General features: G+C 40.4%; 1 protein-coding gene and 1 pseudogene across 1 annotated transcript; both read right to left on the bottom strand.

Annotated features, from left to right (window-relative positions):
* Positions 1 to 2,878: 2,878 nt before the first annotated feature.
* On the bottom strand, positions 2,879 to 4,155 carry LOC116599841 (G2/mitotic-specific cyclin-B2-like). Its single transcript, XM_032359806.1, is given in 3 exon segments — positions 2,879 to 2,907; positions 2,910 to 3,447; positions 3,449 to 4,155. Coding segments are annotated over 3 exon segments (1,191 nt in total). The 5' UTR covers positions 4,073 to 4,155.
* Positions 4,156 to 14,318: 10,163 nt separating this feature from the next.
* LOC116598109 lies at positions 14,319 to 22,977 on the bottom strand (annotated as a pseudogene).
* Positions 22,978 to 23,361: the final 384 nt, after the last annotated feature.

Below are 23,361 nucleotides of genomic sequence, written 5' to 3'. Positions count from 1 at the left end.
AGATAAGCTAGTCTATAGCTGGAGACATCTCATCTTCCCATAGATAACAAGAGACGCTAGTTTCACGAACACTGTTCTTACCAATGTGACAATGAAAGTCTTTGCACTCTTAGGCTAACTCTGGGAATGAACTTAACTGGATCTGGGTTGGGGGGCGTGGTGCACTGTCTTTAGGGACTCCTCCGATGTCTATGGTTAAGCCATAAAAGGCTTTTTGATTTTAAGCCATAAAAAGGCATTTTGTTTTTCAGTCACAGTTCAAATAGGTATGTTTTCTGAAATAAGTCAGACAGAGAAAGATAATACCATATGATTTCACTTATATGTGGAACCTAGAAAACCAAACTTAGGAACAAACAGACTGTTCAATACAGAGAACCAACAGGTTACCAGAGGGGTTGTGGGGAATGGCAAAATAAAGGGGATTAAAAGGTAGAAACTTCCAGTTATTATACAAAATAAGTCATGGGGATGAAAAGTACAGCATAGGGGATTTTGTAATAATATTATATGACAGATGGTAACTACATGTATCATGGGGAGTACTGCATAATGTATAGAATTGTTGAATCAATGTGTTGTACACCTGAAACTAATATAACATTATATGTCAATTTTACTTCATTTTAAAAAGAAGGTATACTTTTGAATATTTAGACTTTATAATTAAAAGGATTTTTTTTTGGGAGAGAGAGAGTGCTTGCATGTGTAAGCTGTGGGGGTGGGTGGCTGGAGGGAGAGGGAAACAGAATCCCAAGGAGGCTCCAGGCCCAGCAGAGCCTCACTTGCAGAGCTTGATCCCAGGACCCTGAGATCATGACCTAAGCTGAAATGAAGAGTCGGATGCTTAACCAACTGAACCACCCAGGCACCCCTATTTAAAAGGATTTTTTTAGAGAGTTCTCATCTTAAACAAATGTCCTATCGTTACCTGTAAGAAGATCAAATTATAATGAAAAATAATAAGGCAAAGATCATTCTTACATAAGTTAGTAAATTTTGTGTTTCTGAATTTATATCTAACTCATAAATGAGATTTAAAATGAAAACTCTAAGTTCCCTTTTTGTATGTCTGTATACATCTAGGTATACATATTTTGTAATGTGTTATCTTTCTACTTTCATATGATATTGCCATAATTACTTTGTAAAAGAGCTCTATTTAACCAGTTTAAAAAAATAAGCACTTACATAAATTAAGTATTCCTAAAACTCTCAGAAGTATAGAAGTTAACCTAAATGTTTTTCAAGTTCACAAGATCTAGGACAATCTTTGGTAAATTAAAGCTAGCTTAAAGTTTGTTGGTTTAATAAAAACAATCATGTCTTCAGAGTTGTAAACATTAAACAAAATGAAGAGATACAACTTCTTCTTCTTAGGTTTACTAATTAAATGAGTTTATCTCAACTAGATGCTTAAGACTATTACTGAGTTTAAATAAAATTCAGTTTAAAAACAAGATGTACAATAAAAATAAATTGCCTCATGTATGTAAAATACAGCAATATAAAAATAAAAGTTGGAGAGAGCCATATGTTCTCCCCCCTGTGATTATCTAAAGAAGAGTAACTTAAGATTATGCTACCTTTGTTTCATTAAACAAAGTATTATGTCTACTTAAAAATAGTTTACAAAATCTTTTAGGAAACTTGAAACCTTAAAGTTATATTAAGTTAAATTAAATGATGGATATTCACTGAATATTTAAATAAGATAATACACTAAAACATTAATTGCTAACTATAAATTTATCTGCTTTTGGCCTTTCAATTCTTATAGAGAGAAAAAAGATATTTGGTTCTGTTAGTAAGCATATCTTTTACCACATTAAGAAACTGTACCAGGGGGGCGCCTGGGTGGCTCAGTGGGTTGGGGCCTCTGCCTTCGGCTCAGGTCATGATCTCGGGGTCCTGGGATCGAGCCCCATATCAGGCTCTCTGCTCAGCAGGGAGTCTGCTTCCCCCTGCCTCTCTGCCTACTTGTGATCTCTCTCTCTCTGTCAAATAAATAAATAAAATCTTAAAAAAAAAAAAGTCGGACACAACTGACTGAGCCACCTAGGTGCCCCAGAATTCTAGAAATTCTTATCTAGCTTAATATTATGATCTGCAGTTATCAGAAACCTGTATTCTAGAGTGCTTGTCAGGGTCTTTTCAACAGATCTCCTTAGAGATGAAGCATATTTGCCTGCAGTTGATGGAAAATGCTCTCAGAGAATAATTAAGAGTAAGACAATGGTTTATGAGTGACCAAAAAAAAACCTTAAAAATAGCCATGGTTACAGATCTGGTGAGAGGTCACTATTAAAAATATGATACAATTTATAAGAACATTTGGTTATTTTTGTAAAATGCAATGTTTTCAAGTAATAATTGGAATTCTGACTGATTATATAGGTGGTAAGGGCAGTGACAGGTTTCTAGGAATTCTGTACAATTTTAAAAATTGGTAACGTTGGGGTGCCTGGGTGGCTCAGTGGGTTAGGCCGCTGCCTTCGTCTCAGGTTATGATCTCAGAGTCCTGGGATCGAGCCCTGCATCGGGCTCTCTGCTCCACAGGGAGCCTGCTTCCCTCTCTCTCTCTCTCTCTGCCTGCCTCTCTGCCTACTTGTGATCTTTGTCTGTCAAATAAATAAATAAAATCTTAAAAAAAAATTGGTAATGTCTATTCATACAAATATGACCTAAAGAAAGTTAATTATCACTTTTTTTTTTAAGAAAAATTAATAGCTTTATTTTTCCTCAATATACATTTAGAAAATAGGTCTAAGGAAAGGTTTCATGAAATAGACCAGAGGACTATATACAAAGTGAAGAGTTCCAAATCAGCGACATCATGGGCACAGAGGGTGCACTCCTCCCCGAGGGCCACAGCAGCCTAGAACTGTCCCATCAGAGGGGAGGCAACTCTTGGACGGCTTTTGAGTTCAGCTGAGGAACTGTGCTGATCTTCAGGAGTTTGCCGCTTGCATACTTATTCTTGATGGCAATGAATTTTGTTAGGTTTTCATTAACTTTCACTACATTTTTGGCCATGTGCTGCATGACTTCCAACACTTCGTTCTCTGTGTATCCAGTATAATACTGCTGCTTTAAGTTCCATTTTCCTTGGCCCAGAACCTTCTGGGACAGGCAGGACGCAGCCGCTGCCACCTTGGAAGGGTGATAATGCACCATGTCGTAGTCAATGAGAGTCAGCTCCATCAGATATTTGGCTAAAGTGTGCTGTTCCACATCGACCTCCCCGGCTTTTGATGCCGGCCTTAAGAAATGCAACGGCAAAGGTCGACCCAATTCAAATTTCAGTTCTTTCAAAATCTGTGTTTCCATCTCTCGGATTTGAGAACTGGTATAAGCATTGTCTGTGATGTAAACAAAGTCTTCAGTATTTGGAGAAAACATCTCCTCGTATTTAGAAGCCAAGAGCAGAGCTGTAATCCCAACCAGTTTGAAGCTTCTTACGAGAAACTGGCTGAACCTGTAAATATCGGTCCATGATGGCAACGCACATGAACGGAGTCTCCTGCAGCAGCCTAAACTTGGAGTGCACTTGCACCAGCCAGTCTACCAGGATGGCGCGCATGCGTCCGTTTATCTCTCTTCCATCTAGGAAGTGTGGATTTATGGATTGCAGAACCTCGAGCTGCCTTAGATACTGGTAGATATCCTTCACGTAGTCACTACAGAGCTGAGGGTTCTCCCAGTCCTCATGATCAATGTCCTCGATTTTGCAGAGCAGCGCATCAGAGAAAGCTTGGCAGAGGTTCTCTTCCTTCATAGAGGTATCCTCCAGTGGGGGGGTAGGACCCTTTGGAGCCAACACTTCCATCTGAACTGGTTTCACAGAAGCAGTAGGTTTTAGTTGTTTGTTGACATTTGTTTTGGTGGGCTGAACAGGTATTTTCGTGTTCTGAGCTTTCTTAGCTACTTGTGTAGCTCTGGTTGTAACTCTATTTTCAATTTCTTCTAAAACTGCCCGTCTGATTGTCACATGACTCTTAGCTTTAGAATTAACTCCAGTGTCAGCATTCTCCAAATCAGTGGACACCGTCGGGCGTCGGAGCAGCGCCATGTGGGAAGGGTCAGGCAGGAATGCCGGCCCGGCCCAGGGAGGGACGCGGACCGGAGAGGAAGGACACAGGCTTCCGCAGCGCCGTTAGCTCTGGACTCCGGCCGGCACCGCTTAAGATCTTCGCGATGTCCTAATTATCACTTTTATTTGACAACGTTTCCCATGTAATTTCACATCTCAAACAAGCTATTAGTTTAATCTCTTTTTGTAAGGACAGAGAACAAATCTTTAAGATCATTTAGGGACTCTCTGAGAAATTCCAAAGTTAGCTGAAGGTCAAGAGACTCATTTTGAATTTGATTTTGGGAAATTTGTCAAAAATGTCTAAAGGTTTGGATCTCCCCTTGACATGGCGCTGAGGTGGCAGCCAGCGCTCTGGGTCTGTGGCCAGTTCTTGAGCTCTGTGCTCTGCTGCCCTACTTCTTCCTGTTACTGCTTTCCAGGGATAAGAAAACTAAGACCTAAGTCAAATCTCCTTTCCAAGACTGCATTCCAAATTTATTTGTTTATTTTTATTTATTTTTTCTTTTTTTTTCTATTGTGTTATGTTAGTCACCATATAGTACACCATTAGTTTTTGATGTAGTGTTCCATGATTCATTGTTTACCTATAACACCCAGTGCTCCAAGCAATCCATGCCCTCCTTAATACCCATTACCAGGCTCACCCATCCCTCAACCCCCTTCCCTCTAAAACCCTCAGTTTGTTTCCCGGAGTCCATAGTCTCTCATGGTTGGTCTCCCACTCTGATTTCCTCCCCTTCATTTTTACCTTTCTTAATGTCCTCCATGTATTTCTTTCTGTTCCACAAATAAGTGAAACCATATGATAACTGTCTTTCTGTTTGACTTGTTTCACTAGCATCATCTCCTCTAGTCCCACCCATGTTCATATAAAAGTTGGGTATTCATCTTTTCTGATGGCTGAGTAATATTCAATTGTGTATATGGACCACATCTTCTTTATCCAGTCTGCTGAAGGGCATTTTGGCTCTTTCCACATTTTGGCTATTGTGGACATTGGTGCTACGAACATTGGGGTGCATATGGCCCTTCTTTTCACTGCATCTGTATCTGTTTATTTTTAGAGACAGAGTGCAAGTCGGGGAGGGGTGAGGGAGAAGTAGTGGAAGAGAATCTCAAGTAGGCTCCCCGCTGAGTGCAGAGTCCAAGGTGGAACTCCATCTCTCCACCCTGAGATCATGACCTGGGCTGAAATCAAGAGTCAGAGGCATAACTGACTGAGCCACCCAGATGCCCTGAAGGAAAGTCTTAGTTACCATTGTTATTTTTATAGACAATATTACAAATTTATTGGAATATAATGAGGTGATCCAAAACCCTAAGATGCAGGAATGATTGTAAAGTACTAAGGAGTTAATGAAAATTTTGTTATATGTTTAGATTTTGTGATATTGATGTGGCCATCTTTTAAAATTTATAATTTTTTTGTGATTTTTGTTCTCATTCTTAATAAATAGTCACTTATTAACTAAAAAAAACAAAAAGCCTAAAGGTTTAAAATATTTGATTAAGTAGTATCCCAGTGACAAAATACTTAGTTATCCATCTAATTAAAGTGACCGTTAAAAGGTTTTAAAGGTAAATATAGAAAGTCACATAACTGTAAAGAAACAAACAAAAACTCCTCAGCTTCTTTAAGATTGAAGACTCAGTTTTTCTAAGTAATCAAAGATCTAATAAAGACAATGTGAAGCACAGGAAATTACTTTGATAAGACATAGAATCTTGATCTCCTTGGCAGATGATATAAAAGGTAAGGAAAAACCTTTTATAATCTCTTATTAAAAGCAGACCAATAATCTAAGAAATTTTCATTTTAATGGAGAGAAAATTAAACTTACTTTGTATTAGTATATTATTGAGCTCATTTTTTAAAACTCTGATAAATTATCCATTTAATTTTGGCCAGCTTTGACCTTGCAACATAAAATTTCTTTTCCACAAGCCTGCAATTTTCTAAACCCGTTTGATTTCGTATTATTCCTTTCCTCTTTCTTATTCTGGAACATTTAATCATTTTGCTGAAGGACAAAATTACTTCCTTTTTGCTTAACAAAAACACATTATCGTATACTCTTTATATAACAACACATCCCATTCTTCTTTTATACTTCGTACACAAAGGTTTTTTTTTTCACCATTTTTAAGTTTTATTTTCATACATAGATTGTAAATATTATTATTATTTTAAATATTTTATTTATTTATTTGACAGACAGAGATCACGAGTAGGCAGAGAGGCAAGCAGAGAGAGAAGAAGGGAAGCAGGCTCCCTGCTGAGCAGAGAGCCCGATGCAGGGCTTGATGTAGGACTTGATCCTGGGACCCTGGGATCATGACCTGAGCCTGACCTGAACCGAAGGCAGAGAGGCTTAACCCATTGAGCCACTCAGGTGCCCCTATTATTGATTATAAATTTTAACCACTTAGTAATCTCTATTTTCTAGTGAAAATTAGGAAGCAGGTAATTGTGAACTATTATATATGTTAGCATCTTCTACTAGGTTAGTAAATTTCTGACTACATAATTATAAATGTTTATAATTTTTGAAGACTTAGACTTTTTCATAGTACAGCTGCTTCTTCTTTTGTTTTTTTTTTAAAGATTTTATTTATTTATTCGACAGGCAGAGATCACAAGTAGGCAGAGAGGCAGGCAGAGAGAGATAGGAGGAAGCAGGCTCCCCACCAAGCAGGCTCCCCACCAAGCAGAGAGCCCGATTCTATTCGGGGCTTGATCCCAGGACCCTGGGATCATGACCTGAGCCGAAGGCAGAGGCCCCAACCCACTGAGCCACCCAGGCGCCCCCATAGTACAGTTTCTTAATGTGGTAAAAGATATGCTTACTAACAGAACCAAATATCTTTTTTCTCTCTATAAGAATTGAAAGGCCAAAAGCAGATAAATTTATAGTTAGCAATTAATGTTTTAGTGTATTATCTTATTTAAATATTCAGTGAATATCTGTGTCCGACTTTTGATCTCAGCTCAGGGACTTTTGATCTCAGGGTTGTGAGATAGAGCCCAGGTTGGGCTCTATGCTAAGCCTGAAGCCTGCTTAAGATTCCTTCTCTCATCCCCTCTGGTGTGCCACATTCCCTCTCTCTCTTTCTCAAAAAAAAAGCGGGGGCACCTGGATACCTCGGTTGGTAGAGTGACTGCCTTTGGCTCAAGTTGTGATCTCAGTGTCCTAGGATTGAGCCCCACATCAGGCTCTGTGCTCAGCGGGGAGTCTGTTTCTCCTTCTCCCTCTGCCCTGCCACCCCCCACCCTGTGCTCACTCTCTTTCTCAAATAAATAAATAGAATCTTAAAAAGGAAAAAAAACTTTAAGAATTTATAGAATTCTAATGGAAAAACTGATTGAGTCATAAAACTGCTAACCCAAGCTCAAGCAAACAAAAAGCAAGTACATGAGATTGAATGAATTGATAAGGATGGTTATAACTTTACGACTTTTTGTTTAAAACATTGTTAGATCTTTAATGTTTTATTTTTGAGATTTGAGAAAACCCTTTTTGGGGGGTGCTTGGGGGGCTCAGTTGGTCAAGCATCCAACTCTTGATTTCAGCTCAGGTCATGATGTTGGGATTGTGGGATCGAGCCCCGCATCAGGCTCCATGCTCAGCATGGAGTCTGCTTGGGATTCTACCCACCACCTGCCCCGCTCCTCCCCTGCTGGCACAGGTTTTCTGTAAATAAATAAACAAAATCTTTTTAAAGAAAGAAAACCCTTTTTCTCTTTTTCTTAAGCTATCTATAAATTATCTTGATTTGATAGACTATACCTTTGTAAGCAAAAATTAAAATATTTATCGGGGTGCTGTCTCAGTCAGTTGGATGTCTGCCTTCAGCTTAGATCGTGATCTCGGGTCCTGGAATCCAGCCTTGTGTCAGATTCTTGGCTCAATGGTGAATCTGCTTCTCCCTCTATGTTCTCCTCTCTCTTTCTCAAATAAATAAAATCTTTAAAAATAGAATTAAAATATTTATCTTTTTTTTCCTACCTGATGCCTCCAGAATTTGCAAACTTTTTTTTTTTTTTAAAGATTTTATGTATTTATTTGAAAGAGAGAGAGAAGAGAAGAGAGAGAGAAAGCACACAACAGGGGCAGAGGAGGGGGGAGATGCAGACTACCTTGCTGAGGAGGGAACCTGACACAGCGCTTGATTCCAGGACCCTGGGGATCATGACCTGAGCTGAAGGCAGGCGCTTAACTGCCTGAACCATCCAGGTTCCCCCCACCCCGCGCCGAATTTGGAAGTTCTTAATAAACATTCTTATTCATGATAATATAGTTGTTTACATAGGTTCAGTAAGACTCTGTTCTCTTTACAATTGGAAACATTGGGTATATTATCAAGACTTTGACTGTAATGTCATATTTGACAATGCAGTACATAGACTTAAATGTGACCAGACGGAGGGATACCTGGGTGGCTCTGTCGTTTGGACATCCAGCTCTGGGTTTTTGCTCAGGTCATGGTCTTGGGGTCATGGGATCGAGCTGGAGTTGGGCTCCACACTCAGTGCAGAGTCCGCTTGGGATTCTTTCCCCCATTTCACCTCCTCCTTTTCTCTCTCTCTCTTTGTCTCTCTCAAATAAATAAATAAATGAATAAAATCTTAAAAAAATAATGTGACCAGATGCATTTAAGGAACTAAGTTTGACTATATGGAGCCAATGTTTCTAACACTTCTTGAAATACCAGTCCAATTAATTTTGCTTACAGGATTCCCAGCCCTACAGGTGACTAAGCAAGATTACTTCTTAGCAGGCTCAAGTCTTAAGAACCATTGGGTACCTTGAAAATAGAGGAATTCACCCAAATATATGGATGCTACAGGCAAAGTTTGATGGCAAATTCTTGGCTTGATTTCTTAGCCTCAAATGGCTTTCAAGGTTCAATCTAGGGGGTGCCTGGGTGGCTCAGTGGGTTAAGCCTCTGCCTTCGGCTCAGGTCTTGATCTCAGGGTCCTGGGATCGAGCCCCACATTAGGCTCTCTGCTTGGCAGGGAGCCTGCTTACCCCTCTCTCTCTCTCTGCCTGCCTCTGCCTACTTGTGATCTCTCTGTCAGATAAATAAATTAAATCTTTAAAAAAAAAAAAAGTTCAAGCTAGGATTCCTTATTAAAAGTTCCAACAAAACAGACTTACAAAGAGCCCATGTGTTACATCACTATTGTTGCTCACTTGTGTAAATAATCAGGTCAAGTTTAATGAGACTAAACTTATTTTACAAACAAAATAGTCTTACTGTAAGGGCACCTGGGTGGCTCAGTTGGTTAAGCATCTGCCTTTGGCTCAGGTCATGATCCCAGGGTTCTAGGATGGAGCCCCTTGTCTGGCTCCTCGCTCAGCAGGAGCCTGCTTCTCCCTCTGCTCCCAGCTTGTACCCTCCCTTGCTATCTCTCTGTTTCTCTCTTTCTCAAATAAATAAATAAGATATATATTTTTTAAATAGTCTTACTATAATTATATTGAAGAAAAATGGGGAGAGAAAATTGCATTTCAGTGAAAACCTCTAACAGGGGCTTATAATTAAAATTCCAGCCCTTTTCATTGTCTTTGAGGTTTTGTTATCTACCTAGAAACTGGTCTAGATCCTGAATTCTTCTAGTTTCCTCCAGTATATGGCCACAACTCTCCAAACTAACATCTCCTATTTTCCTCCCAACCTTCACTCACAAAGAATGAAAACTCTCATTTTCCTGAAGTCCTATATGTGATGATTGGACGACCTGAGATAAACTTCAGAAGATCACCACAACGGATCAGAGATAAATGAACTTCATGGCTGCTTGTGTAGGCCACTCAGAAAATTCACTTGGAACAGCCGGTGCAATGAGACCCTCAAACTACAAACAAGGAAATTTGTCAGATTACAACTTCCATCCTTACTCTACCACATGACAAAGCTTCTTCTTAAATCTAGAAATCTTGGGGCGCCTGGGTGGGTCAGTCTCTTAAGTATCACACTCTTGGTTTTGACTGAGGTCATGACCTCAGGGTTCTGGAATCAAGCCCCGTGGGTGCCCTGTGCTCAGCGTGGAGTCTGCTTGAGGATTTGTTTCCCTCTCCTTCTTCCCCACCCCCCTATTCAGGCGCATGCACATGTGTGCGCTCTCTCTCCCTCTAAAAATAAAGAAATTTTTGAAAAATCTAGACCTCTTCTCAACTGGCTGTCCTCTGAACTCAGAAATCAAGTTTCCAACTATTAATATTCATTTCTCTTTAACCTCTATAAAAAGTACTCGTCAGTAAATGCCTCATTGCTCATATCATATGGTGACCTAACTTAGAACTACCCTCCCCTCCATCACCATCTCCTGAGCTGAGACAGAGCTATTTAAATGAATGGACCTGGTCTCAAGACTAAGAGAGTAAATCACTGAGAAACAGAATAATCTGCCAACTCAGATTCTGGACCATGGATCTTTTGGGGGAATCTTCGAAGAGGAAGAATGAAAGGATGTAGAATATGCCACTTTGACATAAGTTCTATTTTGAGCTAGAGGCACTTAAACAGCAGATGCATAGAAGGGCATTCTAATCTCCCTGTTCTTCCTGAAAACAGGCGATGAACACTCCCTTGTGAATGATGCCCTCCCTGTATCAGGGGAAAAAGAACATTCTTCAATGGGGAATGAAAGCCAAGAGAATCCTGTATAAATAGAACATGTTAAAATACTACTTATCTTCCTGTAGCTTCCCCATATAGCTCATTTACTTTTCGACAATTGCCTTTTTGTCCAACCTAATGTAAAAGCTGGTAGGTTTACCATTTCTTTGGATCTTTCTTTTGTTGTGAGAGCTCCCATGTCATATAAAACTGAAAGATTTGTATACTTTTCTCCTATTAATCTGTCTTATAGCAGTTTGATTCTCAGGCCTGGCTCAAAAACCTCTCACTATCTCCCCTATTGATTAAAAGGGTCCTGGCTCACAAGTGTTGGGAAGAAGAGAAACAGTATTTGTAATATTTCTTTAAATATCATCTTGTCTGTTTTCTAAGCATCATTGTGGGGGAAAAAAAGAAAAAAGAAACCATCTTGCTGGCCAGTTTCTTTTCTCTCATCTGATTAGGTGGTCATTTTGCCCTTTTTTTGGTCAGTGGCATTGTCAATGTTTAGACCTTATTTTTGGGCAGTAGTAAATCAATAGAACCCTGAGACCTGAAGACTACTCTTTACTTTTTCTGCCCCCCTCTCTCTTTTTTTTTTAACCTTTTTCTTTCATTTTTGGAGATTTACTCCCTTTGTACGTACACCAGAGCAGAGCTGCTACAGCTGCCTAGAAATGGGGATCACTAGATCATCATCTGTGTTCAAACATCACTGTGTGTGCAAGGGGAAAGCTATAGACTCTGACTCACCTATTTCCTGCTTTGTGGGTGGTGTTTTTGAGAACTCTGCATAAAGTCTCTAAGATCAGTACTTGTACATCTTTGAGCTTCTAGGGAGGGGCCTATTCCCAGAAATACTTGCAAACAAAAGCTCCAAGCTGGGAAGAACCTCATGCAGCAAACCACACCTATGTGTAAAAATTTGTCAATAAATACAAAGGTGTGCCTCTTAAGAAAATAAGACTTACATTTGACATAGTCTCTAATCTCTTATTCTCCAGAGCAGAGTGCACAGATTAGTTTCTCTATGAACAAAACCAGTTTGTTAGAGCAGACAATTGCAGGGTGTGTGTGTGTGTGTGTGTCTCATGAATTAGGCAATGGTGGGCTTGAGAATAAGAAACCATAGTGATTAAGAGTCCTGAAACCAGAACTGAACTTCTAGGTGTAGAATCCTAGTGCCACCACTTATTAAGTGACCTTGGGTAAATGATTTCCCCTCTGTGCCTCAGTTTCCCAGGGGTAAAGTGGAAGTGACAATAATAACATCTGTCTCACTGGGGGTGTTATGAAGCTGAATGCGTTAATACTTTAAAGCACTTAGCACAGTGTCTGACACATGGTAAGCCTTATCTAAATGCTTACCTTTAAAATTGTTAAAACTTGGGACACCTGGGTGGCTCAGTCCATTAAGCGCCTGTTGGTTTTGGCTCAGGTTATAACCTCAGGGTGGTGAGATCGAGTCCTGCATTAGACTATGTGCTCAGTGTGGGGTCTGCTGGATTTTCCCCCTCCCTCTCCCTTCCCCTCTACTCCTCCCCACCCCCACTTGCACACAAGTTCTCTCTCTTTCTAAAATGATTAAGTACAATCTTTAAAATTGTTAAGCCTTTTTTTTTTTTACTGTTTTCAATTTATTTGTTAATTAAAAAGTGCATAGTACAAGCCCTTTATCCCAGTCCAAGTACTCAGTAAAAGATTACATTAAACCCTGGATGGCACAGACATGATTTCTTTGGCATGATTTAAACATTGAAAAACAGTAGTTCATGTTTAGTACATCACATGACCACTTTTGCTTTAACAAAGTAATCATCAGACATGGTAACAAATACGTATGCTTTTTTATTTAGAAATATTATGTTAAGACTAACTCTACTATTGCAACAACAAAAATTTATGTGTAAACTCTTCGTTTCTCCTTCACGTTGCTGTTTTGTGTCTTAAGCTGATGAGCCGGTCAAATTTTAGCAGGTTTATTTAGAGTGAGAGGCTTTAATTCAGAGTGATACACTTCCAAGGTTCCTTGAAAAATAAAAGAATTCAGTCATTCTACAAACACTATTACATCACATACCACAGTGACACTAAAAGTAACCATGGAATAACTGAACCTAATAGTTACCTTAGAAAATCTCTGCAAGTTGATTTAAAATGTGACTTGCTGGCCATGGGATAGTGCTTGGATGGATACATGAAAAAATCTTTTACTATACACAGTTCCAATATTAACTTTTTCCATAGGGAAAGCAAGAAAACATTATTTTGCGTAAGGGACATTACATGACTCTAAAACAAAATAAACTTAATGTTATTTGTGGAATATTTAAGAGCCAAAAGTGATTAAAATATGAAGCTCTATCTTTCCTTTTTCTGGATTATTTAAAAATGCATGAAGCCACCGTTCCAGTGAACGTTTGTAAGCCAAGTAATGAGTAAGATTGTGCTCAATATAAAGGCCACATGTAGAAACTTCAAGATTAAATAGAGTAGGGACGCCTGGGTGGCTCAGTTGGTTAAGCAGCTGCCTTCGGCTCAGGTCATGGTCCCGGCATCCTGGGATCGAGTCCCACATCAGGCTCCTTGCTCCACAAGGAGCCTGCTTCTCCCTCTGACTCTGCCTGTGCTCGCTCGCTCTCTCTGACAAATAAATAAATAAAATCTTTAAAAAAAAAAAAAGATTAAATAGAGTAATATAAATTGCTAGTTAGGTTAACAGGAATACTTTATAAGCAGGGTATGTGGCCCTTCTCAGGAATGCAGAGAAATTTTACAAGCAAAAAAAAAAAAAAAAAACCCTAAGTATTTCTCTAAGAACTTTTGTTGCTAATTAAATAGACGGTCCATATAGAAAGTTTAATATACTAGATGTACTGTCAAGTTAAATGTATGTGACAGAAATGAAGAACCAGGAATAAGAATCTAGATTTGTAGGTCTCTATCTAACTAACACTGGACACTCTATTTCCACATCAAGGCCCACTGGCTTCAACTAAAGCCAATTCTCAATTATTTGTGAGCCACAGATTGAGTGAATGCATCAGCATCTCTGCCAGAGGTTGGCTTTCCAGCAGCTTAGAGAACAGACTGCTAGGATGTATGTGCAAGCCTTCAAAGTCCAGGGGCCAAGGGCAGAAAAAGGAATGTTTATAGAGATTTAACTACATTCTATGCCACCCCTGCCCTTTCCACAATGAATACTTTAACAGCTGTAAAGCTGGGAATGCTTCCAGTAGGCCACAGCAAGAGGAAGACTGAAATCTATGGTGCTCACTTACACAAGATTTGACTTAACCTGTTATGATACCCCTCAATTAGCACAAGTAATTAAGAATAGATGAAACTATGTCAAGAAGTTGAGCTCAAAGCTAAGATCCACAGAAGGAACGCAAGCAGTCAATACTGGATTATACAATGAAATGAAGCCCTTAAAAAGTTTATGGCCTAGGGGCGCCCGGGTGGCTTAGTGGGTTAAAGCCTCTGTTTTCGGCTCAGGTCATGATCCCAGGGTCCTGGGATCGAGTCCCGCATCCTGCTTTCCTTCCTCTCTCTCTCTGCCTGCCTCTCTGCCTACTTGTGATCTCTGTCAAATAAATTAAAAAAAAAAAAAAAGTTTATGGCCTAAAATGTAATCATAATAAAGGGGGGAAAATACCCTAGGAGTGTCACACATTTGTATCAGAGACTCTATTAAACAGTACAATGATATAGAGAAGTTTATTAATTCATACAAGTAATTTCTCAGATCGATACAGTCCTTACATCGATAGCAAAATATCTTCTAACCCCCATAAACCATCTGTAATCACTTGCTAAGAAAAAAATTCCATAACCACATAGGTCATGCAGACTTGTTTTTATGCCATTTGTATTCTTTTTTTTCTTTCAAACTGAGCAAAACAATGCAAACTTTTACTTTTCATACATTTCAAAATTCTACTTATAATAATAATGTTCCTCCCCACCCCAATCCATCTTATCACTAAAAAAGAATGAAATAAGGGATGAGAAAAAAGATCCTTGATTGCTTTTTCATTTTCCTCTTTTTCCCTTGGAGTAAACCATCAAATATTTCTGAAGTCAGATGGGAAACAAAAGACTCAATTTTTTCTTCACAGGAAAAAAGAGGCTAAATAAGTAAACAACACTCAAATGTCGGTAACCAAATAGGCCCCCAATACAGCTTTCAGAGAGTTCCATTAACAGGGAAGTGTTAGAACCGGAAAGGTTCCTGAGAGGCACCCATTTAACAAATAAATTATAGCTTTAATTATTACTGTATAGAATAGACCTGGCAAAGGCAGAAAGCGTTAACCTTTTTCCTCCTTTCATGAGTCTTAGAAGGCTATAATGGACTGTAAATCACCCACCATATTAAATCATGCTTATTTAAAGTTCTCATAATATTAGACATTTTTGTAGGAATGAAAAACAGTAAACAACTATTTCATTTCTTCTCCCCTCTTTTTCTAGCCACATAAGCCAGTTGCAGTGGAGGGCACAGATCTGGAAAATATTCCAAAGGCTGCCGCAGTCCCAAGGACTAGAAAAAACTGCCACCCACATATAAACTATTAAGGTAAATGTAAATACAGTGTGGTTCTAATTCTTTTTCATACAATCTCGGAGAACACCAGGTAACTTTATAAATACCTTACGGGGGGAAAAAAGCCATTTTAAAAACCTATCAAAACTATTAAAAATACTTAAAGGCAGGATCTCAAATTTCCTTCCATTAGGCCAGAAATCATCACAAAAAAATTCTGATCACAGTTACAAATAGAATGAGTGGAATGTTTAAGCTTAGGACAACCAAAAAAGCCCATGTAACTTTTCCAATATAATCATTTACTCAAATATACTGTAAAAAGGAATGATGATAACACAGGAAGCAAAAATAAGCTCGCGAGTGAAATTTCCAAAAGCTCATGAAAACAATACCATCCCAGATTGCAGATGTAAAAGGAGAAACAGTCTAATGGGGTTAAGAGTGCTCTGGTCGTGCAAGGTGTTAACTATTTTCACTTCCCATATCACAAAGTTAGTCCACAGGAGGGGCTGGTGGATCTTGTCCATTATGAGGACTGGTTGGCTTGCCAGTTAGGTTGGATCCTCTTAGGTGAGTAGGTCTCAGTAGGAACGAGATCACTGCAATAACCATCCAGGCCATGAAGATCAAGATGATACTGATAACATTATCACCAGAGAGGCCTGGTAATTCCTGAAGACATTCTGTGTCTGTGCAGTAGGACTGGGACTGTCTCAACAGATCAGCCTTCTCACTGCGTGTTCGTGAGAGGAAACACATTCCCAGGGATGGAATCCTCCTTCTGCCATGATTGCCCAGCTTGATTTAACTCGACTGTTTGAAACCGTCCAGACAACAGACCAGGCGGGGAGGATGGGGGCCAGGAGCAAGGCTCGGAAGAAAGACCGTCTGGCGCTTCCGGCACGCGGCCGCAGTGGCTCCTGGCCGCTGGCTTCCTCCCCTCCTCGGTTTTGATTCCACTGACCCGGTCGCTCTAAGCCACAAGACCCCGATCTGCCACTGGCTCCCGCGGACGGAGGCGCAACAGATGCAGCGACTGAAGACCCCAGCGGCCCGCCGGCCAAAACTGCTCAGTCTCTTAAAAAAAAAGGCGGGGGGGGGGGGGAGAGAAAGTGTCAAAGACCTCCTAGAACCAATAATGATGCCTATCTTCTAGTCCAACATTTTGAAGATGGTGTTTGCAAACCTCGTTAACAAGGTGGGTGTTACTGTCTCCATTTTACAGGTAAGGAAAAGATTAAGGGCAGTGGAGCTGGGAATTCTAACCCAGTGAGTCTAACTCCAAATCATTTGCCCTTCTATGGTGCAGCATTGTTCTTTACAACTTCTTACCCATTCCCTACGTGTTTATATCCTATCTGGTCTCCTGAGTCACTTTGCCCATACTCTGTCCTTTCACAAATAGGTAAATTGAGACTAAGAAGTTAAGTGCCTTTCGCAAGACTGTGTAATTATTTAATGACTGTAAAATAGCCATCAAATGCCAACCAAACATTTGCTGATGAGAGTGATGTACATTGCTTATGGCAGTGCCTTTTCACATGGTAAGCAGTCAACCTTAGCTATTTTTACCATTGTTCATCTATTCATTCATTCCTTTAACAAGTATTTATTAGGCATTTCTTACAAATCAAGCACCTTGGAGTAAAAAAAATAAACAAGATCAGATCCTTTTTGAAGTTCACACTAGCTATCCCATCTGGGAGCCACTAGATATATGTGGCTATGGAGCATTTCAAATGTGGCCAGTCTGGATTGCAATATGCTGTTAAGTTAAAAAAACATACAGGATTTTGAAGATTTAGTACCAAAAAAATAAGCTAAAACATCTCAGTAAATTTTTTATCAGTTACATGTTGAAATGAAAATATCTGGGATATATTGGGTATAATAAAAATATGCAAATTGTCTTCTCTGGTCATTTTTTTTGTTCACACTTTACGTTTTAAAGATTTTATTCAGCGAAAAAAAAAAGATTTTATTCATTTATTTGTCAGAGAGTGTGCACAAGCAGGGGGAGCGGCAGGCAGAGGCAGAGAGCAAAGCAGGCTCCCTGCTGAGCAAGGAGCCCAACACAAGATTCCATCCCAGGACCCTGGGATCATGACCTAAGCCAAAGGCAGACACTTAACCAACTGAGCTGCCCAGGCATCACTATTTTTACGCTTTTTAATGTGGCTACTAGAAAAGTTAAAATTAACATGTGGTTTGTGTTAGGTTTTAACTGAACAGCGTTGGTCAAGATGACAAAAAAGATAAACACGATAAAATATAAATGCTATGAGAAGAGTCAACAGAATATTCTATGAGAGCACAGAGGAGCACCTGGCTTAGGGATTCAAAGGCGGCTTTACAGAGGAGGTAACATTTGGCTTGAATTCCAAAGGGTGAGTAAGGATTATTGCCAGATGAGTGTTTTCCAGGAAGAAGATGAGCATGCAGAATGTCGCATAAACAGGTAAGAGTAACCAACAAGTTGAAATATAAACAGCTTGACTTTTCTCAAGTGTGGGATTGAGGGCAGGAGTGCTTGATGAGAAGTAGTAGGAGGTGCAGTCGGAAGATAGATTAAAGAAAGATTATGAAAAGCCTTGCATGCCATACACTACTGAAATTTCTTAAAAATATTTTACTTATTTGACACACATACAGAACACACAGGCAGGAGGAGTGGCAGGCAGGCAGAAGGAAGGTAGAAGCAGGTTTCCTGAAGAGCAGGGAGCCTGATGCAGGGCTTGATTCCAGGACCCTGTTGCCCCCACTATTGAAATTTTTGATGAAGACGACTGATGTGATTTTATTTGAGCGTAGAAAGATAACTCTCATGGCCACATGGAAGTTGGCCCAAAGTAGGAAAAGCACTTGAGATAGGAACATAGGAAATGAAAATAGATTTTGGTGGTGATAATCTGAGCAATGGTAGTAGGAATTTCAAGTAGACAGGGTCGCAAAAGGTGGACAGGGCCATCTCAGAACTGATGAGACCTAATACTCACGTCAGGGAAGCAAAGAAAATAGGGATCATGAGAGGCACCCAGTTGTGTTTGTTCATGGCTATAGAATGGCATTTCCTTCTGCTCATTCAACAAATAATTGAAATGCTACTTATGTGCCAGATAATAGGTAGTAGAGCTTAATGGGTTCCTGGTGACAATGTCTGCACTTTGTGTGTTATGCCCCAATAATGGGTCCGTGATTAAAGGAGCGAGACTGATACAAAGCGAAGGTCAATCAAAGCTTTATTTCGCCCCAAGCATCAAGAATCTAACCAAACGTTTGGAGCCGCACCTCTTACAAGAGAGCGACCCCTCTGTTTCACAGACTAGCTTTTAAGAGCAAAGGCCATGCGGTCAGGCCTGGCCACGCACAGGTGGCCAATGAGATTGTTAACACACACAGGAAACTCCACAGTGATGCTAGGTGACCAATTGAGTTACAATTCACCCTAGTAGACATCTGAACCAGCCTATTACACCTTGATCGGGATTGGCGCCAAAAAGGCTCCCAAAGGGCGGGGCCCATACTCCTTGGTTACCAGGGAGACAGTATGCATCTCCCCCCACGCACCCCACTGATGTCTCCACTTGTCCTGACCTACCTTTGTATCTGGGCTTTGTTACCTGAAGCTGGTTTCCAGGACTTGTCTCCAAGTAAATCCTCTGGGGGAAGGGGAGCAAGAACAGTTTCTAAATAGGTCCTTACATTCCCCCCTTTTCTTTGGAGACTAGTCAAATCTTTAACTTTTTATCTAGTTCTATACCCTCCTTTTAAGAGCTGCTTGACTGTTTTAATGACGCCAGTGTGATTTACCCAAAAGCAGTATTTCTCTACTAAGGTTATGCAGAGCCCCCCTCCTCCTTTTATCAGAAACAGTAGGTTAAGCCCCCCTTTTTTATTCATAATTGCTTATACCTCCCGCCTATATCGTAACAACAGGGCCAACAATGAATTTAATGAACTCATTGGTTTTTCTGAGTCTTAGTTTTAGTCCATGATTGGCAGGGTCCATTGGCAGCAGCATCCACCTCTGGGCGGTGTTCTCGTTTGACGTGACCCACATGAATCCTGGTCCTGACGCCATCTACTTTTATTGCCATAGGGGCCAGGATGACAGTAAACGGTCCCTTCCAGCGAGGCTCCAAGCCTCCCGCTTGGCAGCAGCGTATCCAAACTAAGTCCCTGGGTTGGTGAGGATGTGGCTCCACCTCCGATTCCGTCCCAGTGTGGGCAGTCCAGATCCCTGTATGGGGTCTTTTGAGACAGAGTGTAATGCCTGCAGTGACTGGAGTACAGACTGAGCAGTCATTTCTGCTATAGCAACCTCTTTCTCTTTTCCCTCTTCCCATTCTAGTTCTTTCCGCATTTACCGCCTGACATTGAACACATCTATCAACCATTATCTTGAGCCATATGCCCTAATTTAGAAACCTGTAACTGCTTGCCCATAAGCTCTTTAAACTTGCGTGTCCCCAAATGAGTGCCCTGATGTATTTGGCTTACTAATTTTCTTCTAGTCTTAGTCCCATCTACTTTATAGTCTAATTTAGTCCACTCTACCATAGTGAGTCCTCCCTTAGTCAGTTCATAGAGATCGCGCCATCTCCACCAACCACGGTATCCACAGCCCAACGTCCCAAGAAACTCCCTCATGGAGACCAAAGCCTAAGTAAGTGGTGTGGCTCTTACAAAGCTGTGTTTTCATTGCTGACACCCAATACCTTTTACCTGCAGAATCTCTAAGAGAGCTCTCATCCCCTGCAAGCAAGACCCATAGTCCTCAACAGCTATTTCTACTATTCCCACTAACTCAAGTCAGATTCTTCTTTTCAAATTCCTCAATTTTCTGAAGTTTCTCCCTTATAGCTGGGGCTGACTAACTGACAAAGGCAAGATCGCCTACACGAATTATCATCCAACTTCTCTGAAGTTTACCTTAAGTTGTCTAGCTTAGGTAAACGAACATTTATTAACAATCTAATCTAGAACTTAACACCCATAAAGCCATGTTATTAAAATATAATTTTTCTCTCTAAAATAACCATTTCCAGAGATAGCCAAATCAGGACTAACTCGTTTGAAAAACAAGTCCAGTTTTAACAAACCTGGCCTAGTTGTTTACATAAGCTCAGCAAGAACAGTAAGTAATCATACAGATCTTTCAGAATCTGCTTCGCTGTAACTTTTTATGAAGAATCTCTAGGTTGAACTTTTAGTAGCCTCTCCGGGCCAGAAGCCAAGCCACGTACTTGCCATCAGACATGCCTGCAATACCTGTCAACTTGGGCAAACACCTGAGGTACCCAAGGTTCTTGAGGGCCCTGCTCCTACCAGGGAGTGACCTTCTTTACTCACCTGGTGAGGCTGCTGGGAACTCTGTAAGGAAGGTATCAGGCCAACAGTTCCAAAGGGCTTTACGGCTCCAGGTTTTACAAAGTTAACCTTAGTTCCTTTAAGCTGGCCATATCTGAGTCTTTTCAAATATGACGTTCCAGTCAAAGCCTTGGTACAATAACCAGTGTCCAATGCTGTCCCGTTACAAGAACAGATTCTTTTTTTTTTTTTTAAAGATTTTATTTATTCATTAGACACAGAGAGATCACAAGTAGGCAGAGAGGCAGGCAGAGAGAGAGAGAGAGGAGGAAGCAGGCTCCCCGCGGAGCAGAGAACCCGATGCGGGACTCGATCCCAGGACCCTGAGATCATGACCCGAGCCGAAGGCAGCGGCTTAACCCACTGAGCCACCCAGGCGCCCCAAGAACAGATTCTTATTGAACTTATGCAAATGACTGATTGCCAAGGAGGTACTGAGCCCTTTTGTTTTCAGAGGGTTCAGATAAAGAAAAGTTGAATGCCTTGATTCATTTACAAATGAACACGTTTACATCTCTTTAAGTTACAGGTAACTGAAGAAAAAGTTTTCCTAGTCTAGAGCAAACATTACAGAACTAGTGATGTTTCTAAAACATGAAGAGACACAACATTACAACCTTTCAGTTATCTAGTCCATGTTACTAATTCTGGTTTAGTCTGAATGTAGCCCTAACTTCTGTAAATCTTTACCCCTTTCAGTTCCCAGGATTTTAACATATCAAAGACCTGTGTTTGTCCCCAAAGTCTTCCAGTATGAATTTCCTTTAAGGCGGAACTCATCTTACAAGAGAACTAAAACAATTACAAATTTAAAAACTCAGAACAGATATACTTAAATATCAAGTGATGACCCTTATCAAAACATTAAAATTTTAGGAAATGTAGAGAACCTCTAGAATAATTACAGCATTTACCCAAATGCAACCCAAGGTTTATCAGTAACTTAGCATATCAAGGAAGCCTTATGAGCCAAAGAGATCTCATTTATAACTCTGCGCAGGCAAAGGGAAACCATTTACATTTCAATTAACCGAAGAAAACTTTGCCTTTTTAAACAGAGAAAACCAGCTTTTCTATGCCAGTGTCTTTCCTTTTTTTTTTTTTTTTTTTAGTGTGCATCCTTAAGATATGAGTTTTCTGGGTTTCCCTCCCATTATGAATGTTGCTGCAGACAAAGGGAGGGAGATCTTTCAGATGCTGTCCTGCTCGCATCCCACTCGGGAAGACTAGGAACTTAGTCTTAGCTAAGGTCTGTCTGTAGAAACCCCGGACCAGGCTACTCCTTGGAGTAGAAGACCGTTATGCCATGTGACGCCCCGCAAGACTCAGGGTGCAGCCCACTCAGACTCCGTAGCCGAAGCGGTGGAGCCACACATTTACACAGTCAGGCATTCTTTAGATTCAAACAGGTTGGACACCTCCCCCCACCAGGTCTCCCCATCCATTCTGTAGGAATGGATCTAGGTCAAACGGTGGCCCCAGGCCTGTTTTCCTTTCTTACTCAAACAGGATCAGGCATCTGGTATTTTTCTCTCTTTTTTACCTATTTCCTACTTTTCTACAGAGTTGTTTCCCTTATCAGTCTTAATTACACTTAGCAGAATTTTGTACTCTTAGAAATACCTTAACCTTGGGCGCCTGGGTGGCTCAGTGGGTTAAGCCGCTGCCTTCGGCTCAGGTCATGATCTCAGGGTCCTGGGATCGAGTCCCGCATGGGGCTCTCTGCTCAGCAGGGAGCCTGCTTCTTCCTCTCTCTCTCTCTCTCTGCCTGCCTCTCCAACTACTTGTGATTTCTCTCTGTCAAATAAATAAATAAAATCTTTAAAAAAAAAAAAAAAGAAATACCTTAACCTCTACTGAAGATTAAATATAAACCAATTGTTAACTGTTACAACAGAATTCTTTAAATGGCAAATTTATCAATTAGTTAAGAACAAAACATGCTAACCAACAGATTTCAAAAGCACAAACCTAGTTCCAGCAACCAGCGCTCTAGCATTTTATAACATTTGGTTGAAGTTTCAGGTTAGCAAAGACTTTGAAAGCTACTTTAACAATTACCCATTGAAACTCTGAGACAGACAACCATCAGTTTAGTCATCTTTTTGCTAAAAGATTTCAACACAGATTTTAACACAAATTTTTTGACCTTAAGTAAAAACTCTGAAGTTTCACATTTACTACTATTAACTCAAAAGACATGTTTATCCTAATTAACTCAACAAACTTAACTTAGTTCAAATACTGATTTACATTCCACCTGGGCCCACTCCACTTCGATTGTTTACCTGAGACCCGGGTGGGAAGATCCGGAGTGGGGGTGTTAGGTCCAGGGGCGCTCTTGTTTCCTGACAGTGAAGAACAGAACAAAGTGCCACCAGAAGGCAGAGAAGGGGCTCACAGACTAGGGCTCATCAGCTCCAAGAGAGGAGCACACAAAATGCTTTCCCGCCAGCAAGGGGGAGGGGCTAGGCAGTCTCCATCGGGCCAGAGAGGGCAAGGAATGTCCCTGAAACAAAGTTGTTTCAGCAGCTGCTTGGGAGCATTCTTTAAAGTCTCTGTCTCGAGTTAGACTAACCCCAGTTGGCTCCAGTTATAGCCATTTGAAAGTCAGAGTTCCCTTACTCTGTTTGCCCCATTGCTTCTAACACAACAAACAGCACAGCAGACAACAAAAAGACAAGACAAAGACAACCGCAGGCCTAGCAGATCTTACCCA

This window comes from Mustela erminea, chromosome 9 (assembly GCF_009829155.1).
Source record: "Mustela erminea isolate mMusErm1 chromosome 9, mMusErm1.Pri, whole genome shotgun sequence".
NCBI lineage: Eukaryota > Metazoa > Chordata > Mammalia > Carnivora > Mustelidae > Mustela > Mustela erminea.
Note: the sequence above shows the minus strand (reverse complement) of the source record. Positions and strands in the feature narration are given on the sequence as shown.